This window comes from Podarcis bocagei, assembly GCF_964188305.1.
Source record: "Podarcis bocagei genome assembly, chromosome: 8".
Lineage (NCBI taxonomy): Eukaryota > Metazoa > Chordata > Lepidosauria > Squamata > Lacertidae > Podarcis > Podarcis bocagei.
The window spans coordinates 85,696,766-85,713,157 of record NC_138133.1 but is presented as its reverse complement, the minus strand read 5'-3'; the positions used below and the strand labels follow the sequence as shown (position 1 = coordinate 85,713,157).

The window sequence follows — 16,392 nt, the reverse complement described above, 5'->3', positions numbered from 1 at the left end:
ATCTAATCAGTATAGATCAAAACTTCCTGGCATTTAACAGCCAAGAGCATGTGCCCAGTATAACATGTTCTTGATTCTGTTTGGTTTTATGGCGAATTATTATTATTGTATTCTCTATATTGTGTGTAGGGGAATGGATGTAGTTCAGTGCTAGAACATCTGTCTTGCTTGCAGAGCATCACAGGTTCAATCCCTGGCATCTTCAGATAGGGCTGTGAAAGACTCCTGCCAGCCAGCATAGGTGCCAGCTCCAAAATAAAATATTTGAGGGGACTGGTCCCCCGCAAAGTTGATGGGCATTTCCATTCAAATGGTGGATGTGCACTGCGCCATGTGATTGATAATATGTGGCGGGGCTTGCCTGGGCCCCCACAATATTTCATTCAAGTTTGCACCCCTGCCAGTCAATGTATACAGTACACTGAAGATTGGCAGTTCAAATCCCCATGATGGGGTGAGCTCCCATTGTTCTGTTCCAGCTCCTGCCAACCTAGCAGTTTGAAAGCACACCAGTGGAAGTAGATAAATAGGTAATGCTGCAGTGGGAAGGTAAACAGGTGTTTCCGTGACTCTGGTTTCCATCACGGTGCTCCGTTGCACCAGAAACAGTTTAGTCATGCTGGCCACATGACCCGGAAAGCTGTCTGTGGACAAACGCCGGCTCCCTTGATCTGAAAGTGATATGAGCACTGCAACCCTATAGTTGCCTTTGATTAGACTTAACAATCCAGGGGTCCTTTACCTTTTTTTACAATACAGAGCTATATGGTCCAATGGTTGCTTAGCTCTCTATCCTCCTTTTGGTATATGATTAGGTGAACTATAAATGTGCTTAATACAGTAAATAAGTTTTCATATGTGGAACTTCTCATGTTTGGACCTACAGTAGGTAGCCAAACCTCACCACCCTTGAACAAGAAAGAAATGTCAGCAGATTTGGGATACATCAGATCCTCCCTTAAAGAGGGCACATATTACGGTGAGACCTGGAAAACCGACACCCTGTGTTGTGGGTGAGTACGACTGGTCAGCCATAACACCCAATTTGTAGGTCCCTTGTAGCTGGGTGCAATCTGGCCAATGTGACGCAGTCCAAATGGTTCAAGGGACCTATTTATACCAATGCACGTGACCCGGAGCTCCCTCTTTCGGCACGTGCATTGGAACACCCGCCCACCTCTCCCTACTTTTAGGACTTTGCACTTGACTTTGCTATGCCATCGTGTGTCATCTGCCATTGGGACAGGGGCATGGCAGGAATTTTCCCCACTTGGCTGATTGGCTGTTGCCATTTGGGTTTCGCCTGCCGTGTAGCAAATCATCACAACTTGTAAGGTTGCGGAAAGGCTCTGGTTCAGGTGATAGGGATGGGAGAACACTCTTGCCATCCCTCTGTGAAGGGTATTCCATTAAAGGAATCCATGGACTCAATGGTTTGGTCAACCCCTGAGGGGGTTGTGCCCGTGCCTGAATCCAGGGGGACATTTGGTTGGCGGAGTTAGCCTGTTCCCAGCTTTCTGCTTATCCAGGTGTTCACCCTTGGCTGACCAATGCTGGTGCCCTGCATGGCAGGGAGCTAGTTGAACCAGAGCCTATGCAACCAGTCACTTTCTGTAATCAATAAAGTTGTGGCCTAAATTCTGCTAAAAACAAACCAAAAATTTGAGTCATGTGTGAATTTATTTAGGGGGGAGGTTTCTGGGTCTGAACATGCAAATATCTAACTAAGTAGAAACTATAGTGTCTTATTGTAACTAGAGTGATACAGCTAAAACCTGTATTCTTTGGAGTCATCATAAGCGGATTTCAACAGAGGTGGCCTCCACTCAGTGGCGTAGCGTGGGGTTGCAGGGGGGGGGCGGCCGCACCGGGCGCAACATCTGGGGGTTAGGGTTAGGGGGCGCAAATCCACCAGTTAGGGGGCGCAAATCCACGGGTTAGGGAGTGCAAATTACTTGCCTTGCCCCGGGTGCTGACAACCCACGCTACGCCACTGCCTCCACTTACTTTGTAGAGTTTTCTTCTTCTTTGAAAACATTCTGGAGCCTGGCTTCCATGCTCTCCCTAGGCCTGCCTCTTTTCTGTCTCCCAATCAGGAAATATATCAAAGGGTTCACGCTGTTGTTCAGAGCAGTGTTTAAGTAGCAATAAGGTAAGGAATAGGGCGCTGGTGAATGAAAAATATAAATGATCATGTAATAGGCATTCAGTGGAAAAGAAAAAAAGATGAAGAAGAACAGAGTAAGCAGGATAACCATTAGTAGTTTCCCCCGCTTTCGTTGTTGTGATTTAAAGCAGACCTTGATAAACAGGATCAGGGTGGAGATAGTCATGAGTGGTAGGCAAAAGAAACCATTAAAAGTATACTGATAGTATTTTATGAGATTCTGTTTTCCCTTAAACGTCAGGCAGACAATGAAGTGAATTCCAGGGAGAAGGAAAGAAAACATCCATATTAAGGCACACACAACGGTTGGCAAATATGGCGGCCGGTGGCATCGGTACCAAAGTGGGAACAGGACAGACACACACCTGTCAAGGCTGATAGCTGTCAGCAGAAACTGACCGGCATTGTACATGAATTGGAAAACATCACCAAGGAACAGATGCAGAAGGCTCTCCTTCAGACCTCCTACAGCCCAAGCTACTTCTATAATCAATTCAACTATGAGTAAGCCAAAGTCAGCAATGGCAAGGTTCAGGATGTACACGGTAAAAGGACTCCTCTTAATACGGAAGCCAAGCAACCAGATGACATTTCCAGTCCCCCAGCACCCCAAAATGCAAATTATAATTATTAATACAAACAAAACATACAGTTCTAATTCATAATACACAATCGATTTTGTGTTATCATTACTGTTGCTGTTGTTGGAAAAAGTAGTTTCATTGTACGAAAGGGACAGAGATGTTAGGTTGAAACTGGTCATCATCTTCAATCTTTGTTTCTGTGCTTCTTCTGGTATATATATTTCTGCTGGAAGTAAAGAATCAAGGGTGGAATTAGTTTTTGCTAATGTAGCTGAGCAAATGAAGATTGAATTAAAGCTTTCTGTTTACTCTAGTCTTTCTTGCCTTATCCATTATAGCAATTTCCTAAAATATTGTCGAAGTGAAATAATTCTTCCTGGCTCATCTCCAGTTACTGTGGCATTTTCAGGAACACACATTAAAAATAATGATAATTATTAGCCTAGATGCAATGACTAATCTAGACAGCGTCTTAAAAAGCAGAGACATCACCTTGCCGACAAAGGTCCATATATTTAAAGCTATGGTTTTCCCAGTAGTGATGTATGGAAGTGAGAGCTGGACCATAAAGAAGGCTGATTGCCGAAGAATTAATGCTTTTGAATTATGGTGCTGGAGGAGACTCTTGAGAGTCCCATGGACTGCAGGAATATCCAACCTCTCCATTCTTAAGGAAATCAGCCCTGAGTGCTCACTGGAAGGACAGATCCTGAAGCTGAGGCTCCAATACTTTGGCCACCTCATGAGAAGAGAAGACTCCCTGGAAAAGACCTTGATGTTGGGAAAGATGGAGGGCACAAGGAAAAGGGGACGACAGAGGACAAGATAGTTGTACAGTGTTCTCGAAGCTACCAGCATGAGTTTGACTAAACTGTGGGAGGCAGTGGAAGACAGGAGTGCTTGGTGTGCTCTGGTCCATAGGGTCATGAAGAGTCGGACATGACTAAACAACTAAACAACAACATTAGCCTAGATAGTTCAGCTGGTTAGAGGTTGATACTGACAACGTCAAAGTTGCAGGTTCAATCCCTGTATGGGACCGCTGCAGATTCCTGCATTGCAGGGGATTGGACTAAATTATCCTCAGGTTTTCTTCCAGCTCTACAGTTCTATGATTCTATGACCTTAGTCTACGTGCTCTGAATTGATTAATTTTTCTATCTTTCCATACATTCCTGTAGATTTTTTTAAAAATCCAGGCTGAAGCTGAACTGCAGATAGTTGCTGAGATAATCACTCTTCCTTCTCCATTCCTGCAGAGCATGGAATCATAGAATCACAGAGTTGGAAACAGAGTTGCACCCTCAATACGGGTCCCCAGTGAGGGTGATCAAGGCTGATTCAGTTTGCAAACTGCACCTGAACCCAGATTGAAGTACCATGAAAATTCTTACAGCATGTTGCTATGCGTGCTAATGCCAAAGAATATGATTGATCAGTAAGCAAACATGCTTAGCTACAAGTGTGCTCAGAAACTTGTTTATTATTATGTTTTATCAATTAAATTTCCTTCGTTTGAAGACTGGAAGAAATTTAAAGACTATTTGCAGAAATACTGTAAAATTAATGAATGTTAAAGGGATGTTGGATCGAAAATAAGCGGTATTGGTAAAAAGATTAATAAGAATATGTAAATATGGATTGACAATGGTTGGAAATATATAGTTATAAATAGGTTAAGATATTAAGTAAAGATAAATGATAGAGGGTAAGGATTTGCTGAGTTAAATATTTGAACTGGAATACAAAAAGGGGGGTGTGAGGAGGTCAGGAAACAAGTAACTGAAATATAAGACATGAAAATATTGATTTTTTTTCTAACCTTTTTACTTTTTATGTATTTTGTCTTTGTATTTTTGTATCTCTTTTTCTTTTATTATTGTTATTCTGTTTTATTTTTTATTTTTAATTCTGTAACTTTTTATTGTTTGTAAAATTCTAATAAATATCTTTTTTTAAAAAAATAAATAAATTTCCTTCGTTTGAGGATCATAGGTGGTTTACGATATAAAAAACACAAAAATACATACCACCATAACAAACAAAAACAATACCCCACCCCAGGTTAAAAGGCCAACCATTATTTAATTAGCCAAAGCCCCGAAGGAAGATAAATGCCTTTGCCCATCGAAATGTAATGAAGGCACCAAATGAGCCTCTCTGGGGAGAACATTCCATACGTGTAACATTATTAATTGTACAACATGCCCAGTTTGGGGGTGAGGGGAATCTGCTTTGAACAAATGTTGCTTAAATTTGCATAAAGTGCCCTAAAATGCTGAATAATCTTCATTTGAATTTTTTATTTTAAGAAATAAAATAGCAAGTTACTGCAGAAGTGTGCAGAACTGAATTTAAGAATGCAAAAATAAATAAATAAATGAGGAATTGGGAAAGCTGAAATTGACAGAGGAAACAAATGAGAAGATGGGATGGAAGATTACACACTTTCTCTCTTTCTGGACAGCATGGGGGAGACAACTGGGGAGAGTTGGGGGAGGGGAAGAATATTCCATCAAGAATATGCACACACCCAGATTGCAGATTTTTTTGTCTTCTTCCCCATTAAATAATGGTTGCTTGCAGAGAACATGTAGTCCTGGTGGGGCTTGGTCAACTACTTCATATGCAGCCACGTGGTATGATCTTTTGAAGCCACTAGAGGAGTCAAGACAGACAAATGAATGGGTGGTTCTGCAACAGATACCATGCAACAATAGTTATTCATTTATTTAACAACGTTTACGCAGTATGAGCATGTTCCAGGGGTGGTGTGCATCTACAAAAAAATACATATACTTGAACCACTTCTTTGGAACTGCCCCCATTCTTATCTTTCTAGGACCATGCACTGAGAGGGCCTTGTGTGAGAGCACCCTGGGTAATGTTCTGCAAGGGAAAGAGTTTGAAAGCTGTTTCTGCACCAGGAAAACCCTGTACAAAAAAAGAGTTTTTAAGCTCTCCGCCTTCTGTGCATTTCATCTGTGTGATTTCTTTTTTATTTTTATTAATATTTTATTAAGTTTTATCAGTAGAAAAGTTCAGAAAACTACAAAAACAAAAAAAAATACAAAATTACAAAATACAAAAATACAAACATTAAATACGAAAAAGAAGAAGAAAAAAGAAACACATAGAAAAGAAAAGAAAACTCCCTCTTTTTTAATTTCTCATCTTTAGTTAACTTATTTTCCTGACTTCCTCATTCCTGTGTGAATCATCTGTGTGATTTCTTGTTTCAGCGGGCTTTTGGGATCTAACAGCTTTCAACAAAAGTGCTTGTGCTGTGTTGCTTTCATTGTAATTATTTGTACGGTTTTAATAGATTATGTGTATACAGTTTTAATTCTATCAGTGTTTAATGGTTTTTTAATTATCATCCTTTTCTGTGTTTTTAGTGGTTTGTATTTTTACCTGTAAGCCACCTTGAGTCAGGCCAGCGAAAAAGGTGGGGTCTAAATCAATCAGTAATAATAATAATAATAATAATAATAATAATAATAATAATAATAATAATAATTTACACTGGCTGGCCTTCAGCCACATAAAGTCCAATTCACAGATGTTAAATGTGTGTAAGTTGCAATCATATGTATAATTGTAAAAAAGAAACCCTCAAAGTGGTTTACAAAAAAAAAAAAAAGCATAGATATAGCATGTCAATTTCTCCTTCGGAATAAAATTTAGTTTCCCTTTCTCTCCCCCCACCCTGTTTTTGGTATTAACTTGTACTATGGTGGTTACTAGAAAATAAGCTTTTCCCTTGCAGTTAGTCATCTTTGCAAAGCTGCTCAGAGAGGGTACATGCAAACTTTAAGGGATGTGCTATTCAAAATACCCATGTAGTGTGGATCTCATTGAGGGGAAAGATAGAGATAACATACATATGTGTCAGTGACCATCCTGCTATTACTTGGGTCCATGGTCACACTTAGAGAATTTTCAGAGGAATTGACAACTTAAATGTCAAAAACAGAGAAGGAGATCTGGAAAGGAATAGATGAATATGAGCAAAGTCATTTAGAAATGGTTTGCTTTCATTTTGGTTAGGATGATGACAAAGAAGTTAAACCAAAATCTTTAGAGAACAGGTTTTCTTTGAGGAGGATGTGAAGGAAGGGAGAATAGGAAGTGGCCTCAAAGAAGAGGAAAATGGGTCACCCATAAAAGGTTCTCTGCACAAAATATCCTACCTTATTCAATTCCACCTGGTTTCCCACCATAAGGCTTGGGATCTTCTCTTAGAATTCTTGGGTCTGAATCAAGACCTCTTTTCTGTTTTCAAAAGAGATGTTGCCCATTCAGAAGGCAGTGCACAACCTTGGTCAGAGAACATCAGATAGATTTGTGTTTGTTCAGGAAGGGTGGGGCAGATAATTTTACATCCTGTTAAATTGTGCAAATCAGTTAGCAGGTGCCTCAAATGGCATGTGCAGGTTCTCTTTCTCCTCCTGGGTTCTTCAGCAATCTCCTGTGTGTGTGGTCCGATTCCCTTGATATTGTGTATGTGTCATTCATTATGTGTTATGTACCATTGTGCATTATGCATTACAATGCAATCATCACACACAACAATTCTGTTCCAAGGGCAGTGTGTTTGTGCAAAATCCACATATGACCAAAAGCCTCTGGCTGGCAAGCTGGGGTTGGAGGGCAATAGCAAATTGTTTTTTCTTCTCTTCATCATCATCATCATCATTTATTCATACCCTGCCCATCTCGCCGGGTTTCTCCAGACACTCTGGGTGGCTTCAAACAAAAGATTAAAAATACATTAAAACATCAGGTAGGTAGCCGTGTTGGTCTGACGCAGTAGAAATAAATAAAAAATAAAATAAAATGGTTATCTGAAGTGTGCATGCACACTAAAGCTCATCCCAAGAACAAACCTAGTTGGTCTCTAAGGTGCTACTGGACAATTATATATATACAGTCATATCTCGGGTTGAATGCGCTTCGGGTTGAGCGCGTTTGAGTTGCGCTGCGCAGCAACTGGGAAGTAATGGAGCGTGTTACTTCTGGGTTTCTCCGCTTGCGCATGCGCAGACGCTCAAAATGATGCCGCACGCATGCACAGAAGTAGCGAAAAGCGATTTGCGAACAGGGCTCCGGAACAGATCCCGTTTGTATCTAGAGGTACCACTGTGTGTATGTGTGCGTATATCTATCTATCTATCTATCTATCTATCTAATCAGTCATTAAAAGCTTCCCTAAACAGGGCTGTTCAGATGTCTTCTAAAAGTCAAATCGTGTTTATTTCTTAGACATCTGATGGGAGGGTGTTCCACAGGGCGGGTGCCACTACTGAAAAGGCCCTCTGCCTGGTTCCCTGTAACTTCTCGCAGGGAGACAACCACCAGAAGGCCCTCGGCGCTGGACCTCAGTGTCTGGGCTGAACAGTGGAGGTGGAGATGCTCCTTCATGTGTCCAAGCAAGAAAGTGGAGAGCAGGGTATGGCAACCAGCCTCCCTCTGCTACACAATGTGTGTGGAAGTAGTGGAGGCAGGCAGATGCCATCAAATGCCAACAGTGTCCTTCAGCTCTCTATATTGGACAAACAGGCCAAACCTTACGCCAAAGAATAAACGGACATAAATCAGTCATCAAGAATCACAAAACAGAGAAACCAGTAGGAGAACACTTCAATCTCCCAGGACATTCTATACAAGATCTCAAAGTAGCTGTTTTACTACAAAGGAATTTCAGAAATAGACTGGAAAGAGAAGCTGCTGAATTGCAACTCATTACCAAACTTAAAACCATGGAGAGACCTGGTCTGAACAGAGACATTGGATTCTTATCTCATTATACATGACTAAGCCATTTTTCACCTTCTCACCCCTTGCCTTTTCCTGTAAGACCTATTGCAGTCGTTAAGAGTCGTCAACAGGCTCATCTCAGCTATCTGCCAATCTCCCATTCCCACCACCCTTCTGAGTAATACCCCTCCCCACCTTCTCACTATATAGAAGGATCTGGCAACTTCTGTTTCAGTGTATCTGAAGAAGTGTGCATGCACACGAAAGCTCATACCAAGAACTAACTTAGTTGGTCTTTAAGGTGTTACTGGAAGGAATTTTTTTTTATTTTGACTATGGCAGACCAACACGGCTACCTATCTGTATCCACATATTTCAGGGATTTTCCTCCATAGGGAAGAAGAAGAAGAAGAAGAAGAAGAAGAAGAAGGAGGAGGAGGAGGAGGAGGAGGAGGAGGAGGAGGAGGAGGAGGAGAGGAGGAGTAGTAGTTTGGATTTGATATCCCGATTTATCACTACCCGAAGGAGTCTTAAAGTGGCTAACAATCTCCTTTCCCTTCCTCCCCCACAACAAACACTCTGACGTGAGTGGAGTGGGGCTGAGAGACTTCAGAGAAGTGTGACTAGCCCAAGGTCACCCAGCAGCTGCATGTGGAGGAGAGGGGAATCGAACCCGGTTCCCCAGATTATGAATCTACCACTCTTAACCACTACACCACACTGGCTGAGATAGCAATTTAAGAATAAATAAAGTCTAATTCTACATCTTTAATTGCATTCTTTATCTCTGTTAAATGATAATTATATATCATTTATGATAATTATATATCATAAATCATCAAATATGTATAATTGCTTTTCACGTTTCTGTCCTTAACTAACACATTCTATCTAATGGCTACAGCTAAATAAACATATCAGACACCTTCAGGGATTGGGGGATGAGAGCTCCTTAGAATACATTCATTGTCCCATTGTTACTTCCTACTGCAGAGGAGATTTGGATTTCCTGAAAAACGGCCCATGTAGCCTCACATGAACATTGCTCGCCCCACCCCAAAATGTTCCACGCATTACTGAGCTTGTCTGTCCTGCCCTGAAGAAGTCTACATCTACGTCTGCAAAGCTGTTCAGGTACACATGTAAATGCTTCCCCAGTATTTACATTGTTCAATGTTTAGGTGATACTGACACCAAAACTAGGATTTGCATGAACAACCCCTTCAGTGAAAAATGCTGTTTTCTTTTGGTTAGAATGCATTGGATAAATTCACGGGTTCATTTAAATTGTCATTGATAGCTGAAGGGAACACAAGCTGTGTTTGGATAATAATTTGAGTCTTTGTAAATTGTTTATGATGCTATAAACAGGCATCGAGGCCAAACACTTCTCACCATCTTTCACTCTTGCTCTGGTGAACCAAGACTGGACCACAGTTTCTTGGCGTGAAGAAACAGAGGACTCTAGCACAATACAAGCCAGTATTTGCACCAAAGCTGACATGTCAAATGTGATTATTATTATTATTATTATTTCATATTTTTTCCTTTCTTTTTTCCTTTCTTTTAATTCTTTCTTTAAATCTCTCCCCCCCCACACACACTTTTTTCTTTTTCTTTTTACCTTCTATTTTTTGGTCTTTTTCTTTTTCATTTTGATCTGTTAAGAAAGAGATAAAAGTTAAATATAAAAATTTGAGTAAGTTAAAGTGATGTTCCTTAATTTTTCAACTATTGTTAAAGATGGTCACTTGTAATGAACTGATGTAGTAGCTATTGTGGATTTTTGGTTATTGTTGAATCTTAAATAAAGGTTTTTTTGTTTTTGTTTTTGTTTTTGTTTTAAAAAGATATGTCATGTAAGGAGGGAAAGTACAGGGCAAAAAAGGCCGGTTCATCCCAGACTTCATGAACACTGGCATATGGAGCCTCAAAAGTATGCTGCTGGCCACACCTTAAAATGGCCCACACATTGGTATGGAGGTCTGCACTGCACTGAAGAAATTCTCTGTCTATGTCTGCAAACCTGTTCAGATATACATGTAAATGCTTCCCCAGCATTTACATTGCCCAATGTTTAGATGACACTAAAACTAGGATTTGAATGAACAGCTCCCTGAATGCAAAATTTTGTTTTCCTTTTGGTTAGAATGTATTTGATAAATGCATAGGATCATTTAAATTGCCACTGATAGCTGATAGATTTGTATAATGTCATTATGATATTGGCAGTTTTATTTCCAATTCCTTTCATAATGATCCCTAGCATGGAATTTGCCTTCCAAAGCACATTCTTTTGTATACTTCTGTTTAGGGCTGTGCAAAGCCAACCCCACTATGGTTTTCAATACACCTTTGAAGAGAAACAAAGCTGGGTGAAGATAGTGTTATATCTTGTGGCAAACTTTGGGTCAGGTATAATGAATCAGAGAGATCAAGAGACAAAAAAAATAATGTGCTGGAATAGCTTGGAATCAGAAAATTTGCAGAAACCAGAGAAACTCCGAAGTCCTGAGGAAAATTCAGTGCAAAATGTTTTGCTCACTGCAAAATGTTCAGGAATTCATACAGAAATCTTCATCTGTACTTAAACAGTTGGCAGTATCATGTGATGAGAAAAATGATTGCCAGTGGATGATCAAGATTTTCACCCGCAAACTTGAGAGGAGATTCTTCCCCTCTAAGAATAGGTGGAAGAAAAGTAGGTTTCCAAGTGGTGGAGGAGGGTAAAATCAACTCTGACTATTTCAGGAGAGATGCAGTTGTTGAACAGAATCATAAAAAAGTTTCTAAATTTCAATTCTCAACCAGGTTAAAAGAATCATGGATAAGGAAAAAAGAACAAAACACATTTAAGGTTATATCAAATACAGGTAGGTAGCCGTGTTGGTCTGCCATAGTCAAAATAAAAAAAATTCCTTCCAGTAGCACCTTAAAGACCAACTAAGTTAGTTCTTGGTATGAGCTTTCGTGTGCATGCACACTTCTTCAGATACACTGTATCTGAAGAAGTGTGCATGCACACGAAAGCTCATACCAAGAACTAACTTAGTTGGTCTTTAAGGTTATATCAAATGAAAGAGACAACTATGTGCAGGATTAATTAACTATGCTGCCCCCATATATTTGCCTATCTTAAAAGGGAGGCTAGTGGTGCTGTGGTCTAAACCACGGAGCCTCTTGGGCTTGCCGATCACAAGGTTGGTGGTTCGAATCCCTGCGATGGAGTGACCTCCCGTTGCTCTGTCTCAGCTCCTGCCAACCGAGCAGTTCGAAAGCAAGCCAATGCAATTATATAAACAGGTACTGTTGTGGTGGGAGGTATTCCATTGTGCCAGAAGTAATGCTGGCCATGTGACCCAGAAAGCTGTCTGTGGACAAACACCGGCTCCCTCAGCCTGAAAGCGAGATGGGGGCCACAACCCCATAGTCACCTTTGACTAGACTTACCTGTCCAGGGGTCATTCAACTTTACCTTTACCTAATAAACACTTGGGATGCTTGCTGATCCTGTGTCTGCCACAGGCTTGTCCTTCAGATAACTAGAATCACCACCTTGTGAAAGTATTGTTTTAATACAAGTATTGCAACATCATGTTCAGGCAGTATACTATGAGGGAAATATACATAGTCAATTTGCAACATGTTTTGCCTTTAAACAGAAATATGTTTACAAATCTCAACAGTTTACAAATCTCAACAAAAATAAATCAATATTAGGAATACTTTTTTCCATGTGATGTAGACGCCCGTTCAACTGAAACATGGAGGTTATCTGTAATCAATGGAATGGAGGTTATCTGTGATCAATATGCCTAACAGTCTGAGAAGAATGTCAATCAACTCTACAGTAAGTCAGGTGTAGCAGGTGTGGCCATTTTCCCACTGTCTTGTGGAATCATTTGCAGTTGATGTGGCCTGATGAAGATACTTGCAGCTTTGCATCTGACAATGTGCCATTTGGATCCCTGCCCATCCTAGCTGGTGAATGCCAATGGAGAAGTGTGTGTGTGTCATTGGGTTCAGGGTTTAGCAAACACTTCATTGTATGATGGTGACAGAGCATTCCATTTTGGGATAAGGTAGTGGAGTGAGTCATTGTCAGGAGTATGGTCTCCTTCTCAAACGTGTCTGAAAGCTATGCCTGTTCTCCCTGTCTTCCATCTCCCTGGGAATTAATGACAGTTTAATCCCCTCCAGCTGTTCCTGGAGGTGACAGATTACTGCAATTTCAATCACAAGAAGAGTTTAGCATGTTAATAAGGCAGTGGAAATAAAATACAGGTCGTTGGAAATCGAATGCATTCAAAGGTTATGTTCGTTAACATTATTGGTGTCTTACAATTTTGCTTGTTTTATCTTAGGTTTAGCAGCTGTCCACATCTGGATGGTGGGGCACAGCATCATGCATTGGGCTGGCATCAGTGCACGGCAGTCCGGATTGGGACCGGGTCTCGGCCTTCCTCCATGTGCAGTTGCCTTGGCTGTCCAGACGGGGAATGCGCCGGCCAGAATTCCTGCCGCTGATTCGGAGGCAGGTGCTGCTGGAAGGGCCGCCCACTGCTGTTGGGGTGCAGCTGGGTGAGAATGACCTGTGTGGCCATGGACTGTTTTTCGCTACGTGCTGCGATTTTGGGTGACCTGGAGACGCTGCGGGCAATGGTGCCAACAGCAAAAAATTTTCTGGTCAAAGCTTTTGCAACGACGCATTTGGAGGGGCAGTCGTTGCCCAGCTGCCACTGAAAGGGCCAGAAAACTCATCAATTCTGCTGTTTCAAAAAAGATTTTTGAGCTGGGTGGAGATGTGATTTCCCACCCCGAGATTCTTTTTGAGAGGCCATCCTTTTTCCGAGCTGATGGCGTGCACCTTTCTGCTTCAGGGAATGAGGCTTGGATAGGTGCGGTGGTGGCCAAGCTGAGGTCTTGGTTTAATACAGCTGGGAGAGAACGACCTGGTGGCTATGGGCCGTTCTTCACTGCGTGCTGCAATTTGGACGGACTTGGGGACATTGCGGGCAATGGTGCCTACAGCAATGATATTTTGGTCTCAGCTTTTGCAACGATGCGTCTGGAGGGGCAGTCGTTGCCCAGTCGCCACAGAAAGGGCCAGAAAGCGCATCAATTCTGCTGTGACACACCGGATTGCTGAGCTGGGTGGAGATGTGATTTCTCACCCTGCGATTCTTTTTAAGAGGCCATCCTTTTTCCGAGATGATGGTGTGCACCTTTCTGCTTCAGGGAATGAGGCTTGGTTAGGTGCGGTGGCTGCCAAGCTGAGGTCTTGGTTGGGGCTGTGAGTGGTTTGGCGGTGAGCTGGAGGCTCCATGGCGGTTAGGCATTGGTTAATTGGTGCTTGGAGGGGTAAGTGCCTACCCCTCCAAATGATGCAGAAAGGGAATTCCGTTAAAGGAATCCAGGGGCTTGCCATTCTTTCGTCCTGTCCGTGGAGCCGGGCTTGGGCCGTGCAAGCCCCAAAGGAACATGAGGGTGAGAAGTGTTGGATTGATTCCCAGCCTCATTTCTCACCCAATACTTGTTTCCCACGCTGGCTTCCGCTGGTGTCCGGAAATGCCAGCTCTGTCCCTGAGGGCATGGACAGATAGTCATCACCAATGCCTAAGCAACCACTCACATTTTTGTATTGAATAAAGTTGTGGCCAAAATTATGCCAAAAACCTTAAACAAAATTGATGTGTGAAGTGTGTAATTATTTGGGGGGTGGCACTGTGGAACTCAACACGCAAAGCGTGTTCTCCCTAACAGAGAGCACGTGTTGCGGTTGGGGAACAGGCCGCCCAGCCATGACTAGGCAAATTAATCTGCAACCCTGGCCTTTAGGGTTAATCGGGTTGCTGGGGAAATATGATTGTTACCAATTTGGAGGAGGAGTCAGAAGTTAATCACAAGGAGCATGATGCTGCTTCTCTTGGCAGCTTCTGATAACATTGAACATGATATCCTGCTGCACCACCTCTGTGGGATGGGTCAGATTTAGATAGTCACACTGAAGGCTGATCCTTCAGACCCCACAGCTACGCTCTATGTTTCTACAGGGCTATCCAAAGTCAATCTGTTTGAGTTTTTACAAAGCACAAACAAGAATCCTTAGCACTAGAATGTGGAGCACAGAAGCTCTGTTGAATTTTATCTTGAGAGAAAGATTGGGTAGAAAAATACTGAATGAAGAATAAATAAACAGCACATGCATCATAACTAGGTTTCCAGGTCCTCTCTACTCTCTCCCTCCTCCACAAAGATTTTCTTTAGTATACTCTCCATGCTTCTCCTAGTATTGTCCCCCCTCTGTCTCCCAACCAGGAAATAGATCAATGGATTAACACTGCTGTTTAGGCATGCACAGAAGTAACCATAACGCATAATATGGGAGGGCAAGTGCTGATTAAGCACTTTCATACAGGAAAAAACATTCAGTGGGAAAGAAAAAATGAGAAAGAAGAATAGAGTCAGCAAGATGGCTACCAAACGTTTTCCTCGCTGGTATGGTTGTGATTTAAAATAGACTTTGATGAACAGAGTCAGAGTGGAGATAGTTAAGAGTGGGAGACAAATGATGCCATTTATGAAGAACTGCAAGTGTTTTAGGAAATAATATGTAAATTCATGTGTCAAGAAAAGAGTGAAGTGAATTGCAGGGAGAAGAAAGGACAGGACCCACAACAGGGCAGAGACAGTGCTGGATAAGTGTGTTGGCCGGTGACATCGATACCAAAGTGGGAAGAGGACAGACACACACCTGTCAATGCTGATGGCTGTCAGCAGAAATTGGCCAACACTGTACGTGAATAGGAAGAGGTCATTGAACAATACACTTATAAGATCATGATACAAATTAGTTATGCTCCAGTATATTAGTAGAATACTTTCAACAATGAGCAACCCAAAGTCAGCAGCGGACAGGTTCACAATGTATGTTGAGAAAGTGCTCCTCTTAATGCGGACGCCAAGCAGCCAGATGACAGTCCCGTTGCCCCACAGCCCAAACATGATGAAGGGAAGAGTGATGGGGAAAAAAATATATGTTTCTAAATTATATTTAGCAATCGATCCCGGATCATCATTGCTGGTACCATTGTCTGGAAACTCTGTGCAGTTGTATGTCGCTGGATATCCTTTGCTGACATCCAAACGAAGCAAGGATGGCTGAATGAAATTAGCCATTCTGTTCAAATTTTGCTTTCGGGTTCTTCTGCTGTAGAATCGCCTCCTAAAAGAACAGAGGGAGGGAGGGGTGGAGTCAGTCCCTGCTACTGATCTGGACAAATACCGTATTTTTCGCTCTATAAGACACACTTTTTCCCTCCTAAAAAGTAAGGGGAAATGTGTGTGCATATTATGGAGTGAATGCAGGCTGCGCAGCTATCCCAGAAGCCAGAACAGCAAGACAGATTTTTTTCCCTTGTTTTCTTCCTCCAAAAACTAGGTGCGTCTTATAGAGCGAAAACTACGGTAGATGCCAGGTAAGGCTGGCATGTTTGCCTCATTTATGGAATCGGTTTGAAAATCCATAACTGATATCTTTAAATGGAAGTACTGGTGGGCAAGAGAGTGAGGAGCTTTTTCTCTGGTTGTTCTATGTCTCTGGGACACTTTCCTTGTCGGCTTTGCTCCATTTCTCAAAGCGGCTAACATTCTCCTTCCCTTTCCTCCCCCACAACAAACACTCTGTGAGGTGAGTGGGGCTGAGAGACTTCAGAGAAGTGTGACTGGCCCAAGGTCACCCGGCAGCTGCATGTGGAGGAACGGAGACGCAAACCCGGTTCCCCAGATTACGAGTCTGCCACTCTTAACCACTACACCACACTGGCTTTTGGAGTTTGGGGAGGCTAATTTATTCTGTTACTTTGTCAGTAGGTAAATTAA

The 16,392-nt window shown here is 42.0% G+C and overlaps 2 protein-coding genes across 2 annotated transcripts; both read right to left on the bottom strand.

The window, feature by feature from the left end:
• Positions 1 to 2,003: 2,003 nt before the first annotated feature.
• Positions 2,004 to 2,930, bottom strand: LOC308592664 (mas-related G-protein coupled receptor member H-like; the record flags this gene model as incomplete). The annotated part of the gene is made up of 1 exon (XM_081204218.1): positions 2,004 to 2,930. The coding sequence occupies one exon, from the start codon at positions 2,928 to 2,930 to the stop codon at positions 2,004 to 2,006; it is 927 nt and encodes a 308-aa protein (XP_081060344.1).
• An 11,771-nt stretch (positions 2,931 to 14,701) lies between these two features.
• Positions 14,702 to 15,690, bottom strand: LOC308593636 (mas-related G-protein coupled receptor member H-like; the record flags this gene model as incomplete). Its single annotated transcript, XM_081206084.1, has 1 exon — positions 14,702 to 15,690. The coding sequence occupies one exon, from the start codon at positions 15,688 to 15,690 to the stop codon at positions 14,725 to 14,727; it is 966 nt and encodes a 321-aa protein (XP_081062210.1). The 3' UTR covers positions 14,702 to 14,724.
• Positions 15,691 to 16,392: the final 702 nt, after the last annotated feature.